The sequence below is a fragment of the Pygoscelis adeliae genome, unplaced genomic scaffold, assembly GCF_000699105.1.
Source record: "Pygoscelis adeliae isolate BGI_AS28 unplaced genomic scaffold, ASM69910v1 Scaffold194, whole genome shotgun sequence".
NCBI lineage: Eukaryota > Metazoa > Chordata > Aves > Sphenisciformes > Spheniscidae > Pygoscelis > Pygoscelis adeliae.
The window spans coordinates 208,058-226,884 of record NW_008824549.1 but is presented as its reverse complement, the minus strand read 5'-3'; the positions used below and the strand labels follow the sequence as shown (position 1 = coordinate 226,884).

Genomic DNA, 18,827 nt, shown 5'->3' with positions numbered 1-18,827 from the left:
GTTTTTAGCTGAATTGTTCATTCTTTTTGTCACACGTGTAGCTTATCGAGAAATAGCTCTGAGCGGTTAGAAAATGACCGAAGCTCAGCTGAGCTCAACTCTGTTAAGGTGTGAGGGGCCGTGCAGACCCCTGCAGCTGCTGAACTAATGTGGGTTGCAAATGCATCTATAGTTTACTGGTGCTGTTTAGTAGCCAAGACTAAGTTCAGCAATGTTCAGGGAGTCCTTTGCTCTGCAGTTTTTATGCTTCTCACGCTCTGCACCCTCCACAAGCCAGAGCTGGAGGGGCAGCTAGTGGCCTGCGTGTCTGCTCAGGGCCCTTTCCCGTATGAAATTTGGCATTTTGTTGAGCTATAAAGTTACCTTCTTCCTCTAACCTGTGTTTCATTTAGCACGCAGCTGTTTCTGTGATATTTTGGGTCTGCTTTTGCTGCATTGCTAATACATCCTTCTGAAAATAGCACGAGGATCGCCCTGATAATTCATGATTTCCATCCCCAGGCTCAAGCACTACGGGGGTGCGGGGAAGAAAGCTGTGTAGGCAAGACCAAAGGCAGCTGTATACTGTGAAATAATAAGTATCAGGCAAAATACAGTATCACAGCTAATAGATGTATTTTAAAAGTGGAAACATCTATGTTTAATTGCATTTAAAGTACGTAGTGAGAAACCACAGTTATACATTGTTATAACAAACCTTTACATCTGAAGTCAGAATAATACAAAAAAAGTGCTGATTATATATGGTCAAAATAATTGAGGCAAAATTTCGACAACATCTTCTAAAATATTAGCATGTGCCCCCTGCCAGCAACACTCTAAAGGTCAGGCTGAATAATCTCAGTGACAATCACTGGTTTTTCTTAGCTTACCCAAAAACAACAACCAAAAAAACTGTTTTGTTTTTTGTTTGCTTTTTTTGTTTTTTGTTTTTTTTTTGCATAGCTTTCAATATTGCTGCACTCTCACCTCTGCATATTGCAAGCCCATCTCAGTTCTGAGATAATTTCTTTAAAATTCTGAATATTTTTAATCCAGTTCTCCTCAAATACATAATATATATTTTCTACCAATTATAAATACATCATTTTAATTAATCTGATTTCAATAACATGCATTTGTATAATTACTGTACAATCAAAATAGACATTGACTTTACACAGTGTGTATGCTTTTATTTCAGCGATATTGTTCAGACACACTGCTCAACAAATCAAGCAAATAGGGAAATAAAAACAAAAAAAAGGAGGGGGGGGAATAACCTCTGGGAGGAAACAGAATCTCACAGTGTTTACAGACAAAAAAACGAAAGGAAAAATACTTATCGGAAAAAGGGTTTATTAATACATAGAAAATCCCCACAATAGTTGAAACACACTTTAGGAACTAGTAAACACGTTAAATAGAGTTGTGCCAATTACGCAGTGCCCAAGCATCTGCTTGCTCTTAATTAGATGGGGAGGTGAATGACCACTGTTTATTTTCATTTTCCTCATTAATTATGAAAAACTGCATTTAATTCATCTTGCATGGTGAGAGACTGGCTGCGCAGATGTAAGTCGTAAGGGAAGTGGCTCTCTGTAGGCAACCTGAACATAGAGCTCTGCCCAAGGGGACCCCTGGGTGGCACTGCACAGTAATGCATGCCATAATTGTAATTTTTGCCATAGTCCAAGCTTTCTTCTTGCTTCAGGGAAAATATCCCATTATAGTTAATTGGGGGAGGACTTAAGGGACCTTCAAACTGTGGGCTGGCACACTCGGGGGAAGTGCTTTCATAGAAGGACTCGTAAGCGCTGCAGTAATTGTAGGGTTTCATGGACTTGGAGTTGTCGAGAGTCCCGTGCCCCGGGGGGGTGCCGAGCTCGGGGCTGTGGTAGGGGGGGTAGAAGGTGGAGTAGGGCGAGCGGGTGTGATGGGCGCCTTCGCCCGCCTGGCCCATCAGGAAACTTCTGGCATTCAGCTGCAGGCATCCCGCCACCAAGTTTGTAGTTGGCTGGGACAGACCCTTGCACAAGTTTTGGACAAAGGTGAGCAGGTCAGGTCTCTTGCCAATTCGCAGGATTTCAGAAAGAGCCCAAATGTAGTTCTTGGCTAGTCTTAAAGTTTCTATTTTGGACAGTTTTTGTGTTTTAGAATAACAAGGGACCACTTTCCTTAAATTGTCCAGGGCGTCGTTAAGGCCGTGCATCCGGTTCCTCTCTCTAGCGTTGGCTTCTTGTCGCCTGAATTTGATCCTTTCCATCCTTATCTTGCTCGTCTTTTTTTTCCGAAGGCCCCTTCGCCTAGGCAAGCCGTTCTCATCCTCCTCTTCTCTCTCTTCCTCCTCCTCCTCTTTTTCTGTGTCTTCTCCAGGAGATCTTTTAATATTCTTTCCTCGGAGCACGATCTGCTTCGAAAAGCTTTCTGGGTTCTTCATTTGCTTTTGGTCATCGCTTTCTCTGGAAAACTTTCTGCACATCTGGGGTTCTGGCATTACAACAGACTCATCAAACGGTAGTGTTAACATGGTTCTATAATCTTAAGTTACCTGAAAGAATGCCAGCACAATACTTAAATATTTCCATTTTTAAAGTTTGCCGACTTACACACACATCCTCATGCACCTTTCGTGCGTCTGTGTGCACGCTCTGTGTATATGAGTGTGTGTGTAGATATATAAACGCACAATCTATATTTTTTTGCATAAAAGGCCAGTTGCAAATGCTTGCTTTTTAAAAAATAAAAGCTGTCCAGAATTTTAAAATCACTCTAAACATTCAGGATCTTGCAACTAAAAAGCCATGTTTCTCACAGATAAATATAGAGTAAATCTAAAATATACAATTAGATCCCTGCTCATTTATCTTATTTTTAAACAAGCCCTTCGAACCCTCGCCACCATGGAATTCAAAGAAATGCAAAACATGATAAAGTAATACAGAAATTTCATTAATCCAAATTCCCCTGGGTGAAAAAATGAGGAGAGCGAGAGCAGTCTTAAAATTGAGAAGTGCCATATCTCTATTAACTGATGGTTAAATATTTTAAAATCACTTTTTGACATGTATTTCAAAGTTTTTTTCCCCCTCCATGTTTCTTCCCTTATGAATCAAGATATTAAACTCTAGTAAGTTAAAGTGGGTGAGGAAAAAAAATAAATAACGGAACATTCCCCCCCCCCGATCACTCAGCTAGTAACATAATTAAAAATGAAGAATTATTTTTCTAATGATTTGTATGAAAATCACATATTACTTATTTCATATAAAGACAAAAATCAGAATGCTCTAACCCTAAACTTATTCAGATTAGAGTTAGGAAATAAAATCCCCCTACCTTTTTTTCCTTTTTCCCAGCAAAAATTCTAATTGATATTATCTATCTAGTTAGAATCAACTTATTTGCTTTTTCTCTTTTTCTTTCCTCCTTTTTTTTTTTCTCCCCCATCAATTGTGGTGGGGGGGAGGTGAAAAATTCCCTGCACGCTATAGCAGTGTTTATGTTCTGCGAGGCTCAAACGTCTCCCTCCAGCTCGTAGCTGACAGGAGCGGTCTGTAGATTCTGACTGCAATCCTGCACATGTGCTCAGAATCCAGCCTGGAATGGGAAAATAATTTCCTTTTCCCAATTATTTAGCTTTTGTTTGCAGTTTGGGAGCAGCAAAAGCTTGCACCCCCCGGTCCTCAAAGAGACAAACAAAACGAATGCAGGGACTTTTTTTAATAGAACAAAACTAAACAAAAACCCCAGTCAAAGACTAACTCTATCAGTATTGTCTACACACTTGCAATATTACATAACACCAGTGAAAGTATGCAATTGCATCAGAAGAATAAAATGTTAGGAGGAGTTATTAGACAGTAAATAGCATACATAAAATACAAGACAATGATACTGTATCTTTAAACACTTGCATGCACACCCAGCACCAACTGAAATATATCTTTATTTGTATTACCTTAGCTTTTTATTTCATTCAACAATCAGTTTTCATTTTTTGCCTTCCAAATCTTTTCAGTCTGAATGTCGCATCGTCTCCTGGAGTCTAGATCTGTGTATATCTGCACTATCTCATTGATCTCTAAAAAGTGACATTGATGCCAACTGCCAGAGCTGGTACCCATGCCATCTGCTAGTGACGTCACGGGGCAGAGAAAACCACGTGAGCCTTTCTCCTGGGACCTTCATTCTGCACTGATCATCTGGCATCCCTCTAAGTGGGTACCAGCATTCATGTATCAACACAGAAGGTTAGACTGATAGAAAAAAAAAAAAAAAGGAAGGAAAAAAATCTGCACCAGCATTTCACATACAGTAGGTGCATTTCCACTGGAGCTGCTTCTTTTTAGCAGTCTAGCTGCACGGATAGACGTGCCAACATTTGGTGCTATCCCTGCCTACAGGTACGGCTGCCCTGTGGTTGTTAATACGGTATTGTTTATACGGAAAATGCTGTCTTGTATTGATCTGAGTCCCTCCGGTGCACCTGGTACCCAGGGAAAAAAAAAAAAAAAAAGGCAAGGAAGGGAAGGCAGGAATGGGGAAGTAACGCCGGTGCTGTGACACATAGCACGGTCACAAAAAGTAGTTTTTGTGTGATGTTGTTGTGAGCGATTTTTGGGGTGTGGGGTTTTCTGAGTGCAGCGTGTTGCCCCAGAGCGCAGGTCAACAGGAGCAAACCTCCTGCCGGCTCTAAGAAATCCTCCCCTCGTGTCCCTTGGTGGGTTTTGATATTCCCGAAAGAAAAGAGGCATTTGTGGGAAACTGGACGTGCAACATGAAGCTTTAACACATGATGCCTCTTTTCTTAAACGTGTGGCTTGCCGTGCAGCCCCAGAGAGGTGCGCTTGCTCGTCCCCATCCTGCCCCCCCGCTGCAATGTGACCAGGGCCCACCTGCTCCCGGTGGGGTGACACGCTCGCAGGCGTAACTCGGGGTGCTCAGAGGGCTTCCCCCCCTGCCAAATTTTTTCCGCCTGCCTGGCCTTTTTGTGAACGCTTCTCCAAAATCTGTTTTAAAAACTGAGTTATTTCCTTTGGAAACATGTTCTTCCTCCTCCTAAAATTCTTCCCCCTGCTCTTCCATTTGCCTCCCTGGCTGCTCCTTTCTTCGTGCCCTTGTTTCTCCCGTCAGCTGCCTCTCCTGTACTCCCTGCTCTTCCTCCTCCCTTAACCCTTTTGTCTCTTTCCACAGGCAAGAAACTGTTAAATGAAGCTGACAAAGCCTCTCGGCTCAGCCTTGCCATGGAGCTTATGGCAAACTCCACCTTGGTCTGTTTGGCGTTTGTGATTTTTTTTTGTTTGTTTGTTTGTTTAAGGAGTGGTGTGTCACATACAAGCGATATCAAGAGAGTTACAGGGGGAACAACGTGTCATCTTAGAAACATTTTTTTTTTTCTAAAGTTTGCTTTCATTATTATCACGTATCACTGCTTTTTAGTGACTAAGTAATCCCTATTTCAAAAAAGTGAGTGACTGAGTATGCTTTTAGTATTAAAATAAACCCTGGCAGAGCTGCTATTGTTATGGGTCTGTGTCAGCGTTTCCATTATAAATCCTGTTTTTGAAGGGTTTATAACTCATCTGCTTTAATTCACATTGGGCCCAAGCTTGGCATTAATGTTCTCAGCCCCGATCCAACTATTTTGTTTTCACAAAGTTTCATTTAAATCTGTTTGGGCATTTTTTGATTAGGGAGGGGAACAAAAAATAAGGCAGCAGCAGAGCAACGTGTGTGTGTGGGGAGAGCGTGTTATGTACATCTACGCGTATGTGCTCAATGATTTTAGAGCCTTTCATTAAAAATAAAAAGCCCTCACCCCAAACTTTTTTTTTTTTTACAGAAGTGAGACATATCAGGCCATTCATTCTTTATGGAGCTCAGGCCTCTTTTTTTTAAAATTTTTATTTCTTAAGGCAAATGTATTTGAAGTGACAAAGACATTAAAACTTAAGTGGCAACCGTTCAAAAGGAGCAAGAGCTGTACTATTCATAACATTTGTTTCATTTTATCCCAAACATTACAATCTGTGTAACAGAGGAGAGGGTAGAATCCCATTATTCTCAATAGGAATTTATGTATTAAGATTTATATTGTGGAAGGTCCTAAGGGTTGTCAACCTTTTCAAGGATTTTGCATATTCAGAGTATTATACAATGCACGATAATCTAAATATGCAAAGTCCTGAGGAACCAAACCCTGTTTCAATGCATACTAAAAATACTATGAGAAATTGAAGGAAAGGTTGACATTGTAGTGGCTCTGTGTTAAGGGAAGGACCATCAAAATTTCCAGTTATATCACCCAGCCTCCAAAATACACTTTTATAAAAATATTTTCTCTGTCCTTTTTTATTGCTGAAATAGGTGGTTTTTTTTAAACTACTCAAATGTTATTGTAAAATGCATTTTTGAATGGCTTTTATACTGCTACTAAAAACAAAATAAATGAATTAGTTTGTGTTGAAGGATTCCCTCTGTAGTAGTAACATTACATTTTTGCAGATTCTTAATCCATCATTTGACCTTTTTAATATTTTCAAATAAATAGTGGAGAAACAAAATAGCTGAGATATCAAGGTTTAAAAAGCCTCTACTGTGCATGCATAATAACTTTTCATAAGGATTTTACTACGCATTTTGTATTATGGATCCATGATATGCAAATGTGTACTGCTGTTAATATGCATTCACAGCATACCCCATAACTGCTGCTTTGCTGTCTACTGTGAATGCATGTTAAGAATAATACACAAAACACAGTTAAATGCACTCTATAGAACGGCTGCACAGCACCAAATATGTTACTGAACACATACCACAAATTTTTTTTTCCTGTGCCCAGGCTGTATAGTTTTGAATTATAAGTGACTCTATTTCAAATGCGATATTATTATAACACGTTTAACACAGCCAAACATTAATAGGTTCACTGAAATAATATTGAGTTCAAAGAATTGCAGAACCTCCACGCGGCATCAGGGGGACTGACCCAAACTGCACTGCAATCAATGGGAGTCCTTCCAGTAACTTCAATACGCTATCATCGGATCCCCAGGGAACGTCTCTACTCTTTTCTTTTTTTTCTCTTTCTTTTTTTTTCTTTTTTTTTTTTTTAATTCTTTCATCGACCTCTCCCAACTGGCCCATATCTCCCAGTTTCGCTGAAACAGGAGAACCGCATCAGAATTAAGGAACTCTAATGATGTTTGCTCAGGACCAGTTTGGTGTGCAGTAGTCTGGGTCATTCACTGGTAGTAATGAGACCTCGTGGGCAGCGGGGGACTGTTCAGAAGGGCGAGTTAGCTAAATCTTTTTCTTTTCTTCATTTCCTCATCTTTCTAATGTAGGCACTAAACATCACAGCAACTCTGCTCCTCACGCGTGTAAAGTCATGGTGACAATCCTGCAATGCCAAACTCCCTCTTCCTCACCCACAACCTGGCATGAGTTTGCCTTCCTGCCACAGCACCCACGTGCACAGCCCCAACACCTGGGGAGGACCAGTAATACCCCCTCCAAACCCGCTCGCCTCTGGGCAGGCTCCGGCATTTGGTGCCTATGCCAGAACCCAACGGTATGCCTGCAGTGGGGCTGGACTCTCAGCTTCCCTCGGCAAGTACCTTTGCTGCCTTGGGAGCAAGACTGGGGGAAAATGTATGTCTAGTGCATTCTAAATTGCAAAGCCAGACCACGAGGGGCAAATACACGGGTAACAGTCTGAAAAACAGTGGCTCCTGGCCCCAGTCTGCTGCTGAGTTCAGAGCTCAGGAGGAGGTGGGAATACCTGTTTGGGTTTTTTTATGGTTGGTTTATTTTTTGTTGTGGGTTGTTTTTTTTTTTTTGTGGTTTGTGGGGTTTTTGTTGGTTGTTTTTTTTTTACAGAAGTAAGGCAAAAGAGGATGGTGTCTCGGGCAGGAACTCTGGTCTGCCAGCCCCAGTGAGTTTCAGACTGGTCAGAACTGGGACCCTCTGGTGAACGCAGGGCTGTGTCCCTACAGAAGGAGCTGCCGGGGGAGGAACCAGACCAATGTGCCATATGCATGTTGCGTGCCAGCTGCCTAGCCTGTGTGCAGCTAGCACACTATGGAACTGAAATGATGTGCATCCCTGTCCAGGGGTGACCCAGCCCTTTTCTGCCTGTCTGCGTCCCCAGTACGCTGCTGTAGACTATGGACTGCTTTGTGAGGGGAACCTGCCGTTCCCATCACGTTGGCTAAGCCCTCTCCTACCAGTGGTAAGATGATGTTCAGGGATATACGTCCTGCTCCCAGGAGAGATTAAAGACGACACTAATAAGGACCCCTGGCTTCAGAGAAATAACCTACGTTAGCTGAAGAGGATTTGGTTCAGTCTGCAAACGTGATTTTAACACATCTGCTAATGCTGCAAAATATTATAAATGTGCGTTGCACTATCTAAGCCCCCTGTAATGAGGATGTACTACTTGCTCTAATCAGACATCCTTAGTTTTACGTTTTGAATAGGCTGTTAGGGACAAATATGAAAGAGCTGCAGAGGGGTTAGTTACTCTGTTTTAATGGGAGTCGCTTGAGCAAAACATGAATTTAGAATCTGAAAATGGTCTCTAATACTCATTGCTTATGGTTAACCAAAAATGAGTTTGTGACCAGAAATTGCTCTAAGATTTCTGAAACGCATGACTAGAATGGGTCTGATTTAGATATGATATACATTTGGCATAATCCTATTAATTTTGAGGTACTCCTGGCTTACACTAATGTAAATGAGCTGAGAGAGGGTGGAACCAAATAATCTTAAGATGGAAAATATATTTTTTTAAAAATTAAGAAAAGGCATTCCACCTAGAAAAGTAATGGCACAGTATAGCCTGAAAGTTTTATTACCAGATTAAGAGGTGATATGTATCTTGCAGCAATATGAGGTTTAAAATTCCTCATCTCTGCCTGGGGAAAAATGCTCTGGTCAGACCAGTCACATAGCTGTGTCACTTCTTGAAACTGCAGGGGGTTATGATCATTCCTATTTCTTTGTGGTGTGAAGCAACCCTATGGTACATCTGAGAAACCGGGGGTTTTTTTCATTCAATACTTGGTGACTGGGGTTGTCACACTCTCTGCTACCCTACCTTGAGGATGCTTTGAGATCAGTAAGTTCAGCAGCCTTTAGAGGCTGCAGCAGGGACACTTGGCTGTAGCACACACCCTGATGCTGCTGATCAGCATCTACTCTTTAACAGCAATCTCTGTCAAACAGCTAGTTAGCGATGCTGCTTTTTTCCTCCCTTTCTTCTGCTGGTGCCTACAGTGATTCACAGGCATGCTTCCTCCATGTTTCCATTTTGAGAATGTCTCTGTCCCCATCAAAGTGTGTTTTTTGGGATGGACCTTGCAGCCAGTCCCTTCTAGAAGAGGTAGTGTGGGTGTGCGTGACCCCAGAAGAGACCTGCGCTTCTTCTCCTTCCCCAAGCAGACCCAATGGCTATGATGCATGCTTTTTCGTCCATAAACTGGGGGCCCTCTTTCCTTGCAAAATCTCTGAGCCTGATGGGCTGCTTTCCTCTCCGCGCTGCAAATCTCCCCCAGCAAGAGGCGCCTGATGGGATATTCTCCCTAGATCACCCGTGTGGGTGTTCCTGATACTTTTTCTCCCTTCCTGCAGCCTTCTCCCTGTGAGAGGATTATCCGTTGTGCGGGAGCGACAACGCGCTGAGCTCTACGTGGCGAGACAGCACTGGGGCAAAGACGCTCTGGGAAGTGGTGGGAGCTCTGAGCACATGGTGACGGTGCCAACTCAGTTAGAAGAGCAGAACAGCCTTACAGAAAGCACACGCCGAGATGAGCAGTTTGCTTAGGACTACGCAGCATGCTCTAAATTAAATGTGAGATGCGAGGAAACAGAGAAGTTGAATTAACACTGACTTGACGGAAGTGCAAAACAAAACCTAAGAGTAACATCAACTTCTGGTGGACAGTTCCCTCCCAGGAAATTATAGGATGTTTTGTAAGGGGAACTTTGGAAAAGATCCTTGCAAAGTTTATGAGGAACGCTGACATTTCCATTATTTGCAGCAGACCTTTGAAACTCAGCAGGGAGAAAGCCCTTAGGCTGGAGAAATGACTTTTCTTTACCCCCATGAAATTTTATCCAGGTTCAGGTGAGCTGTGAGCTCCTAAGAATCATCATTTCCTTTCTCTTGCGTGCACACCTCAGGCAAATTTTAGCAGCATACTGAAATAACATCGGAATATCTTAGGAAAAAAAAAAAAAAAGACCTTAGAAATAGCAATTCCTTTAAACCTAGTTTGAAAGCACATTATTAAAGTGGAGAAGTTGAGTAGCTGACAGTAGGAAATGCCAGAGCTACAGTTGCCTATGAAACCTTTATTCTCTCTCTTTATATACAAATATGCAGGTAGTTTCTTAACAGTACAGCTCAGCTGAAGTGCTTGTTTTTATGAAACAATATTAAGTGTGGGGCAGGATGACTCAGGCTTACTGTAATGGGAATATCTGCTCCTTTTGGTTTGCCTTCTATTATCTGAATTTATAACCCTCCTTGGACAGGGCTCTTCCTGAGATACTGGTCTGATGAAGATAAGTAAATTTTCCATTCAAAAAGCAGAAAAGCTGTGCAATCAAGCATCCCAAGCTGTTAATGAACTATGGCCTCCCTCACATTTCCCAAACCTGCGTTACACTTTTGTCTCCTCCTAGCATCTGCAATTGCCAACCAGCTTCTGCAACATGTGATAATGCATGTACTTAAAAACCTTACTGGGTTTTTAAGTAACTTAAAAACCAGCTCCAGCTTACTGCAGCTCTTTCCTTACTGAAAATAAAGATAACTTTGGGCTAAAAAAAAAACCAAACCAACAAACCAAACAAACCTAAGCCAGTGTCAGAATTGAATGTTTATCTTTGTAACACTCCTATGAAGCAGGGAAATGCTACTTTCCAGAAGGAAAAGGGAGGCACAAGGATCTTACGGCACATATGCTGAACTTGTTCCACTGATTTAAAATGTCCGATGCAAATGTTAGGAGTAATCAAGAACCCGATGTCTATTTGATAAACAATCCAGAAATTATTTTTCAAAAGTAGATTAGATGAAGTGTCAAGTCATCAGATCCTTTAGCCATCCTGTTTTTCCTGTTACAGAAAACTATACGTATCTTCACTGGTTTGAAGGCAGTGGAAGATAGTCAGTAATATACTTCGGAGGATCTTGACCATCACGTTTTACCTCAAGACACACAAAGTTTGTCACAGCTGAGAGTGGAAGCCAGGTCATTTGAGGGGTTTTACCCACAGGATCAATTTTCCCCTGATAGTACTGGAGATTCACTGGCAGAATTTGACCGCAAATAGAACAGGATTTTATAAACCTGTTTTCTGGATTCAATCCCTAGGCTTCTGAGAAAGTGAAAGGCACAGCCAATTTCAGCTCAGCTGTAAAATGGTGCTGAATTCAGATTGGGCTGTAATGATCTTTTTCCAAAAACATTTTGGAAAATTGATGTTTAAAGAACATTTTTTCAGTGATAAATGAACAATTCTATTACTTCTAGCTGCAGAACTACTTTTAGAGTAACTGATGTTTCTTATCTTTATAAAAACCCATTTGGTTTTTATAAATTGGTGTTTTTTATAAATTGGTGTTTTTATAATTTTATAAATTTGGTGTTTTTCACCAAATTTCTTGGGCAAGTGGACACACTGATGTTGTAAGCTGTAAATTTCTTAGATCCCCATTGCAAGCCTCATAATTTTCCTAGGACAGAGTAAAGAAGAAAAGATTAAGAAAAGAGCGATGGTTCCTGTCTATTCAAGTACACAACTGAAAGAAGTAGAACTCAAGAGAGGATTTTGCTTATACCTGCATAGATGTTTTTGGTAAGATCTGTGGACAACCTCTAAGAAGCAGCATTGTCTAATAACGCCAGTAAAATTTGCCAGAATCAACATGAAGTTATGATCTGCCATAAAGAGAAGTGAGGTTATCACGTATTTAAGTACGAGCTGAAGCAAACAGTAGTTTCAGTAATTTCCGTCTCTTACCATCTCTTATGTCTGCGTAATCTCTAAGGAGTTGTGTAAGCCCTACAGCTTGCCAGCTTCCTCAGGCACCAGGCATCACGAAAATCAGTGCTTCATGCTACAGCCTTGAGCACACAGTGTTGTTTTTGGAGGTAACCGCTCTGCAAAGTGGTCTCGCCTTACAGGGTGTGCAAAGGAAATCGAGTAGTATCTTTTGGCAGCCTGGAGTTTTCTTTTCAGTCCTTGGGATGGCTGAGGACTGGCTTGAATCCCTGAATAGTTTAAAGCAACCATGGCCAGAATGCACCTGGAAGTTTGGCAAAAAGCCCTTTTTTCTGGCTAAATTCCCTTTTCTAAGAAGGGAGCCCGAATCCTGCTTGCATTTCCCCTCTGTTGTGCTAGTTGCCATGTAAGCTGACTTTCTACCTGGCTTGCGTGGCCTTACTGGGTGCCTGACCCTTTAAGCTCTTGAAGTAATGAGGAAAGGTCATAGAAGACATCGTTTGCAAAATGCTAAAACAGTCATTGGTCAGCAAAAACAGTACTGAATATGCATATATTTTTGCAAGTTAGGAAACATTTCTTTTCCTTTTTTTTTGCTGTGGTATTGTTCATAGTGTCAGCCAGTATGTATCTGGCCTTATTTTGGTTTCTTCATGATCATCTTTAATTCAGTTGCTATTTTTTGAGAAATACTTATTGCAGTTTGATTCATTATTATTGCAGTGTGACCAGGAGAGAAAAATTATGCACTTTACAAAGCATTCAGAGATGCATTCTGAAGAGTGCACTATAATATGTTCAGGGCCTCATTCTTGTGTTCAGGAGTTTTATGCATGGCTTGGGTTGAAATTTGAAGTGCACTTTCTGCCTAGAGAGGTGTGCTGGCTTCTGCATTCTGTATTTGGACCTGTAAGGCATCTCACTATGTAAAGCCATCTAGGTAAAATTTATCTCAAAAGGATACTTTGCTATGAATTTTGAAGACAGCCATGTGGAGAACATTTGTTGTCACCAGCAGATGGTGACTGGAACAGCCGTCTCTCCCTGTACATCTAAGCCCTCAAACGGTGTGAATACAGGCAATGCAATAGTAATTTGGTGAAGTGATGGAGGAAATGCACTTGGTGTTACAGCACGGGGCCAAATTCTGAGAGATTCAGAGCTTCTGCACTCTGCCTCGAAGCCTGGGTGTTGGAAGAGTAAAATCTGTGAGGTTCAGGTTGGTGGGGTTTGGAGTAAATATTGCTTTCCATGTTTCACATTCAGTTTGTTATTCATTCACCTCTTGCAACACCAACTAACATAAATGAATTTTTTGCAAAGACTGTGCAAATGCTCCCGTGGAAACAGAAATCTTTATTATGAATAAGATACTTGCAGTTTGACCTTGTAACATAAAGTGGCAGAAAATGGAACGTGTTTTCTTTCAGAAGATTGCGTATTCTTTTCAGCATAAAACTTTGTGTGTTAAGTGCATTATAATGAAGTTTTATTCTGAGAAGAAGACTTTTAGGAAACGTAAGGACTTTAATTAATTTCAAAGGGATTCAAAAGGATACTTCTTTTCAAAATCACATATAGTACATAAAATCAAAACCAGAGCCTTTTTTTTTTTTCAAAATGAGACATTTCAATTGATATGAAACAAATATTTACTGAACATTTTGCATTGTGGAACACTTTTTTTTTTCTTTGCTTTTGTTTCATTTCTGAAGGAAAGCAAATTTAGAAATGCGAGCTTTTGCCAAACAAAGGAATGTCTCAGTTTGCCTACTGTACCAAAATCCCTATGGCACCTGAGCTAAATCAGTGTTTCCAAAAGGCAAACCTCTTTCAGCCATGTATTCTGGATTTGCAGTTTTCACTTTATTAATCTATTTCTCTATCATGTACTATATCCTATAATTCAGATAACCTATTCTTGTTATTTAACTACCATATATAAACATTTCTACATGCTCCCCAAATCTTTTTTTTTTTTTTTTTCTTTAATCATCAGCAATTCTCTGAAGTAGCAGTTCAGGGTCCCCTATACCCTCAATTCCATTTTGCCAAACACAACACAAAAAAGATCACCTTTGTTAAAAAGTTTAATGTTCTTAATTAGTAGAATTGTCAGACTAATTAGAATACCAATTAGAATTGGCAGGGCTATCGTTAATTTAGAAGTGCTCTGGTCTAGTGTTAATTGCTATTAAACCTTATAGTTTGTGAAAGAGAGGGAGCAAGGAGATGAATACACACACATGCAACCCCCTTCCCCTCCCATTTTAATTGTTAAGGGTCCATAACCATAACAATCCATGCTGTCAATGTGTACTTAGGGACTGTTTAATCTGTGGAGACGTTGATGCAAAGTTAATAACAGTTTACGCACAAAAGTAGCATTGTGGAATAAAAACTTGGAACTTTTGTGTGTGTGCTACTATTAAAATGGCAAAATCCCATCAGTGGCTGGAAAAGGTACTCAAAGCACCGAGGACTTCTTAACGGAAATGTGCAAGAGAAATCCACTTTACTTGCTTTTACTTTTGGTACTGTGAAAGTTACTTTGCACTTCTTACAACACATGGCAAATAAAGATCTCACAGCACCGTACATACTGAAATTAAGCTTCAGCGCCTGCTGGTTCAGTGAGTTCAGTGTTCCACAGATGGAGGAGCTACCGCTCAAGTTCCCATGGTGAGTCAGACATACAGTGGGAAATAGACTGAGCGCTCCGTAACTTTCAGTCTCTGGATCTAACCCACGTGCACATTTGCCCTTCCCATCAACCTAATTCTAACTTTCAGGTAATGAGAAGATCGTGGAGCAAAACAATTTTATTTTTCAACCTCAAATGAAAATAAAGAAACTTCTATTCAAACTACGTACTTAAAACATCTGTTCCTGACTGAAACCATAAGGGACAAGTTCCCAGAGGTGGATGCTGTGAATATTGCTGTGAATTCCATGTACACCGCTAGCATGCGCACAGAGCCCAGTTTATATCTGCAAGCGATTAGGAAAAAAGGGTGCTCAGGCGGCTAGAGAAGCACGGGACAGCCTGATGTGTCTAAGTCCCAAGTACAAACATAATGTTTCCTAGGTACAAATATATTTTCCACTTCGATGTTTTCTCCAGCTGGGCTGATTGTTTTCTGAAATCTCTTACCGGTGGTAGATTGAGGCAAGAGTGATGGTTCTGATTATTATTTATCTGGGGCAATGGTGGTGTGAGCTAGAAGAGGATAGACTGAGGGCAGAGCAGGAAAAAGAAAGGTCAGTCATACTGTTGTCTATGGAGCATGCGGATGTCCTCTTGGTAATGCACATAGCGTAAACATTTTTCTGTTCCTCTCCAGCCTGATCTAGCTCAAGTGTTTCTCTATTTACAGCACAGCTAGTTCACAGTCTGATAAAATCCATCCAGACCCAACTGTGCTGCCTCTTCTATTCCAGAGAAACCGAATAATTCATCTTCAAGGAAGTCAGATGTTTAAATTGCGTCTTCTAAGTGTATGGTCAAGAAACCTTTGCCTTGATCAAATGGCATTTTGTACACTAATGCTTTATTTAACTTCTGTTTATGTGATGCTGTAGTCAAATATGACACGTGTGTCTTTGCTTTTACAGAAAAAAAGGTGTGAATTTACATGCTTTATATAGCAAAAGGGATTTAAGAATCAGTTACAAACCTAACCGTCATAGTTCTTATCATGTTACTGCTCAAAGCTAAGATGTGATCTTGGATAAGTAAAACACTGAAAAAGGAAAATAATTAAGATACAGTAAAAGAAATTAACTGATGAAAAAATGATTTAACTGAAAGCGAGCATTTTAATTCAGTTTTTCACTAAGTAAGCTAGGTAGTGAATGTTAAAGAACTACATACAAAACCATTTTCCTCTCTGCTCTTTACATTAGAGGGTAATTAAAATGAAAAATTAAAAGAGGAACTAAAAATTAGTAATTAGTTAACAAGAACAACAAAAAAAACTTTTCTTCCAAAGCAAACCTTTTTAAACATGTAAGAATCTTCCCAAAATCCTAGTTGATTTAGGGTTTTTTTTAGGGATTTTTAATGACCGTGGACCTATTTTTCTTTATTTAAGTACCAGTACACTCATTTCAAGGCTTTGGGTTTGAGCTGCCTAAACACTATAGGCAATGTGGTCAAGTCAACTTGAGACTACTAGGACATTTAAAATCCCATCAAAAGTTTATTCCAAATCCGTCAGTCCCATTTTCAGTGAGTTTTTCCGATTAGGAAATGAAAAGAGATTCCTGTCTTCTTAGGCTGCTGCAGCCTTTGCTCTCAGCCACATATTTCATGCCATAGCTTCAGGTCTTTGCCACTTAATATTACAGAGCCTGAAACTTTATTATTTCCGTTTTGTCCAGGCAGACACATGCAACCATGGTGACGCTAAGGATGACAGTGAGGGCAGGGGCTTTTCACTGAGCTCAGCTCCAGGTGGACTTCACTCAGCACCAGCATCATGTTAGACGGGCAATGAATAACAACCCTGCACGTACCTGTGAAGCTGTGCAAGGACTCGCATACCCCCAGCTTACTGCCCAGTAGCTGCCTGAGTGAAAGCCACCTGTCTAAGCTTGCTTTTAGAGAATGGGAAGAGGCGGCACCATCTTCTCCAGGGGTGTCTAAACTAAAAGTGCAATGAATCACCTTCCACTACTTTCCACTAATTCTGTGCATGTGTTAGACAACCTGCTTAGGACAGACAATTTTTTTGGTGCCTGATGTTAGATAAACCAAATTCCACTCTAAGCCTTTGCAGGGTCAGGACTAGAGCTGGTTGGAAATTCTTTGCCAGAACAATTTCCTTGTGATAAAGCTGTTCTCACAAATCACACTTGGGTGTGTTTCGTCGTTAGTGAAATCTGTTGACTATCTGCTCAGAAAGCCGAAACCAGTCCTTTATGAGGTCAATAAATCCCAACAGGAATAATCAGTTCATTGGGCTGCCCCAAAATGTGTATTTCTCTAGTCAGTTAAACGTCAATGTGTCCTGTCCTAGAAGACACATTGGGTCATGGGAGCCGTGGTGTGGGCCCCAACTCTTCTTTATGGCTTTTGTTCTGTGGCCATAATGCATTTTCCAGGGCGCAGTGCAATCCTGCCTCTGAACGACCATCCATCTGTACCACGATGTGTCATCAGAGAAATAGGCGCTTCTCTGTTTTAAGTGTCTGGCAATGAGTTGTTGTTTCCTACTTTGTATGTCAAAGCTGTAAAGGTTCAGCTTCTGAAATTTAAATGTAGTTTTTCAGTTTAAAATACTGTTGGGGAGTATATCAACCAAATATTGCAACCTTTCATCATGGCTGGGATTGAAAACAAACACGGAAATTTGGGGATAACTCACTGGAAGAATACTCTGATTTTGGTTTAGCTTTAACTTTCTCAAGGTGCCTTGCAACCACAACTCCATTTTAACCTGTCACATAGCAGGCTCAGCGTTTCTGCCTCAGTGTAGTATAGTGAAGTATCCCCCAACAAAGGTGAGCAAAGGACTTCGAAATGCAATAAAAGAAAGTAAGCCAGACCTTTTTATCTCTGGTAGGGATGTGGTGGTTCAGTTCCAGTTTTCTGACCTGCACCAGTGGAAGTCCCCAGTCCTGAAGCACTGACCTGCTTCACGCCTTAATTTGCATCAGAGATGCTTGTTGCTGCTGCCTTCCTGGGCAGCTGCAACGGCAGCGTCCAAGCCCTGGGCTCCCACTGTTGCTATATATCATTATATCCCCCCTGCCCGGCCTCAAGTCTGGTTCCCCATGTAGCTGCCCTCTCTGAGCTATGGTGGTGGTGCTGCATCGATGTGGGAGCAGAGAGGGAGGCATCGCTCTGCTCCTCTAAGAGATGAACAACAGTCTCGGTTTGCTTCTCCGGATATCTTACCACTTGGGTGAGAAGGCAACCTTGTGCTTGGAGTGCCTGGAGGCAAAGAACTGCAGTTGTGGAGCTTCAGTATAGACAAATGATTTTCCCATTTTACTGCTATTTCCCCAATCATTATTTTTATTTTTTGCTTAGGTGGTTTGCAGTTACCATACTTATTCATTCTATTGTTTGCCTTTAGGGCTTCTCTGTGCCTTTTCTCCACCATTAGTCTGTTCTCCTTTTTTTCCCCCAGTGATTTTATATGTAATCTTCATTTTAATCTAGCCTGATAGTTGTCCTCTTGTCCCTTGTAGATGCAATTGTTTTTAAAGAGATGAACAATATTAATTAATTAGTTCGGTGCAAAAGAGCTTGTGTATTATGCCACCTCTTTTGCTCAAGTGATCAAGTTTTCCTTATCTTTTTTTCATCCCCTTTTTATTCTAGCCTTATAAAGAATTAGGAAAGAGACTTACTCAACTGCCAAAAGCCATCCATTCCTGTAAAAGGAAGGACCACGCAGGGATATAGTCCACAGCTGAGAACACAGGGATTTTTCCTGTTTGTTTAGACCAAAGGTTGGTCTCATCTCGTATTTATTTTCTGGCAATAGCCATTGCTGAAGAGAGACCCCTAAAGTGTGTACATGAAGGTTAAAAAGAGATTACCCTTGTTAAGTCTCAGCCCGTTCTCTAACAGTTGCTGGATTCTGTGAGCCCTGAAGCATGACCCGAAAACGTTATTGTAATTAATTATGGTAACTCTGATATGCATATCAATTCCTTTTTGCAAACATACATTTCTGAAATCCAATTCTTGTGGCAGTGAGCTCTCTAGCCTAAGTACATTTAGGATGTTCTTAATCTAGCACAGTTCATTTAGGATGCTTTATTTTGTTTTTTTTCTGTTTAAAACTCTTAATGTGTATGAGCAAATC

At 40.8% G+C, this 18,827-nt stretch overlaps 1 protein-coding gene across 2 annotated transcripts; it reads right to left on the bottom strand.

The window, feature by feature from the left end:
- Positions 1-594: 594 nt before the first annotated feature.
- On the bottom strand, positions 595-4,085 carry NEUROD6 (neuronal differentiation 6). 2 transcript variants are annotated; one of them, XM_009321888.1, is made up of 3 exons: positions 3,941-4,085; positions 3,319-3,579; positions 595-2,530 (listed from the first exon to the last, which is right to left on the bottom strand). In XM_009321888.1, exon 3 carries the CDS (start codon positions 2,507-2,509, stop codon positions 1,496-1,498), a length of 1,014 nt encoding a protein of 337 aa, XP_009320163.1. In that variant the 5' UTR covers positions 2,510-2,530; positions 3,319-3,579; positions 3,941-4,085; the 3' UTR covers positions 595-1,495. The 2 variants fall into 2 exon arrangements, with proteins under 2 accessions (XP_009320163.1, XP_009320164.1); XM_009321889.1 differs by lacking the exon at positions 3,319-3,579 and having other exon boundaries at positions 3,941-4,055.
- Between the last annotated feature and the right edge of the window lie 14,742 nt (positions 4,086-18,827).

Excerpts from the sequence above, each read along its gene's own strand:
- NEUROD6 (XM_009321888.1), bottom strand. The coding sequence starts at position 2,509 with ATGTTAACACTACCGTTTGATGAGTCTGTTGTAATGCCAGAACCCCAG.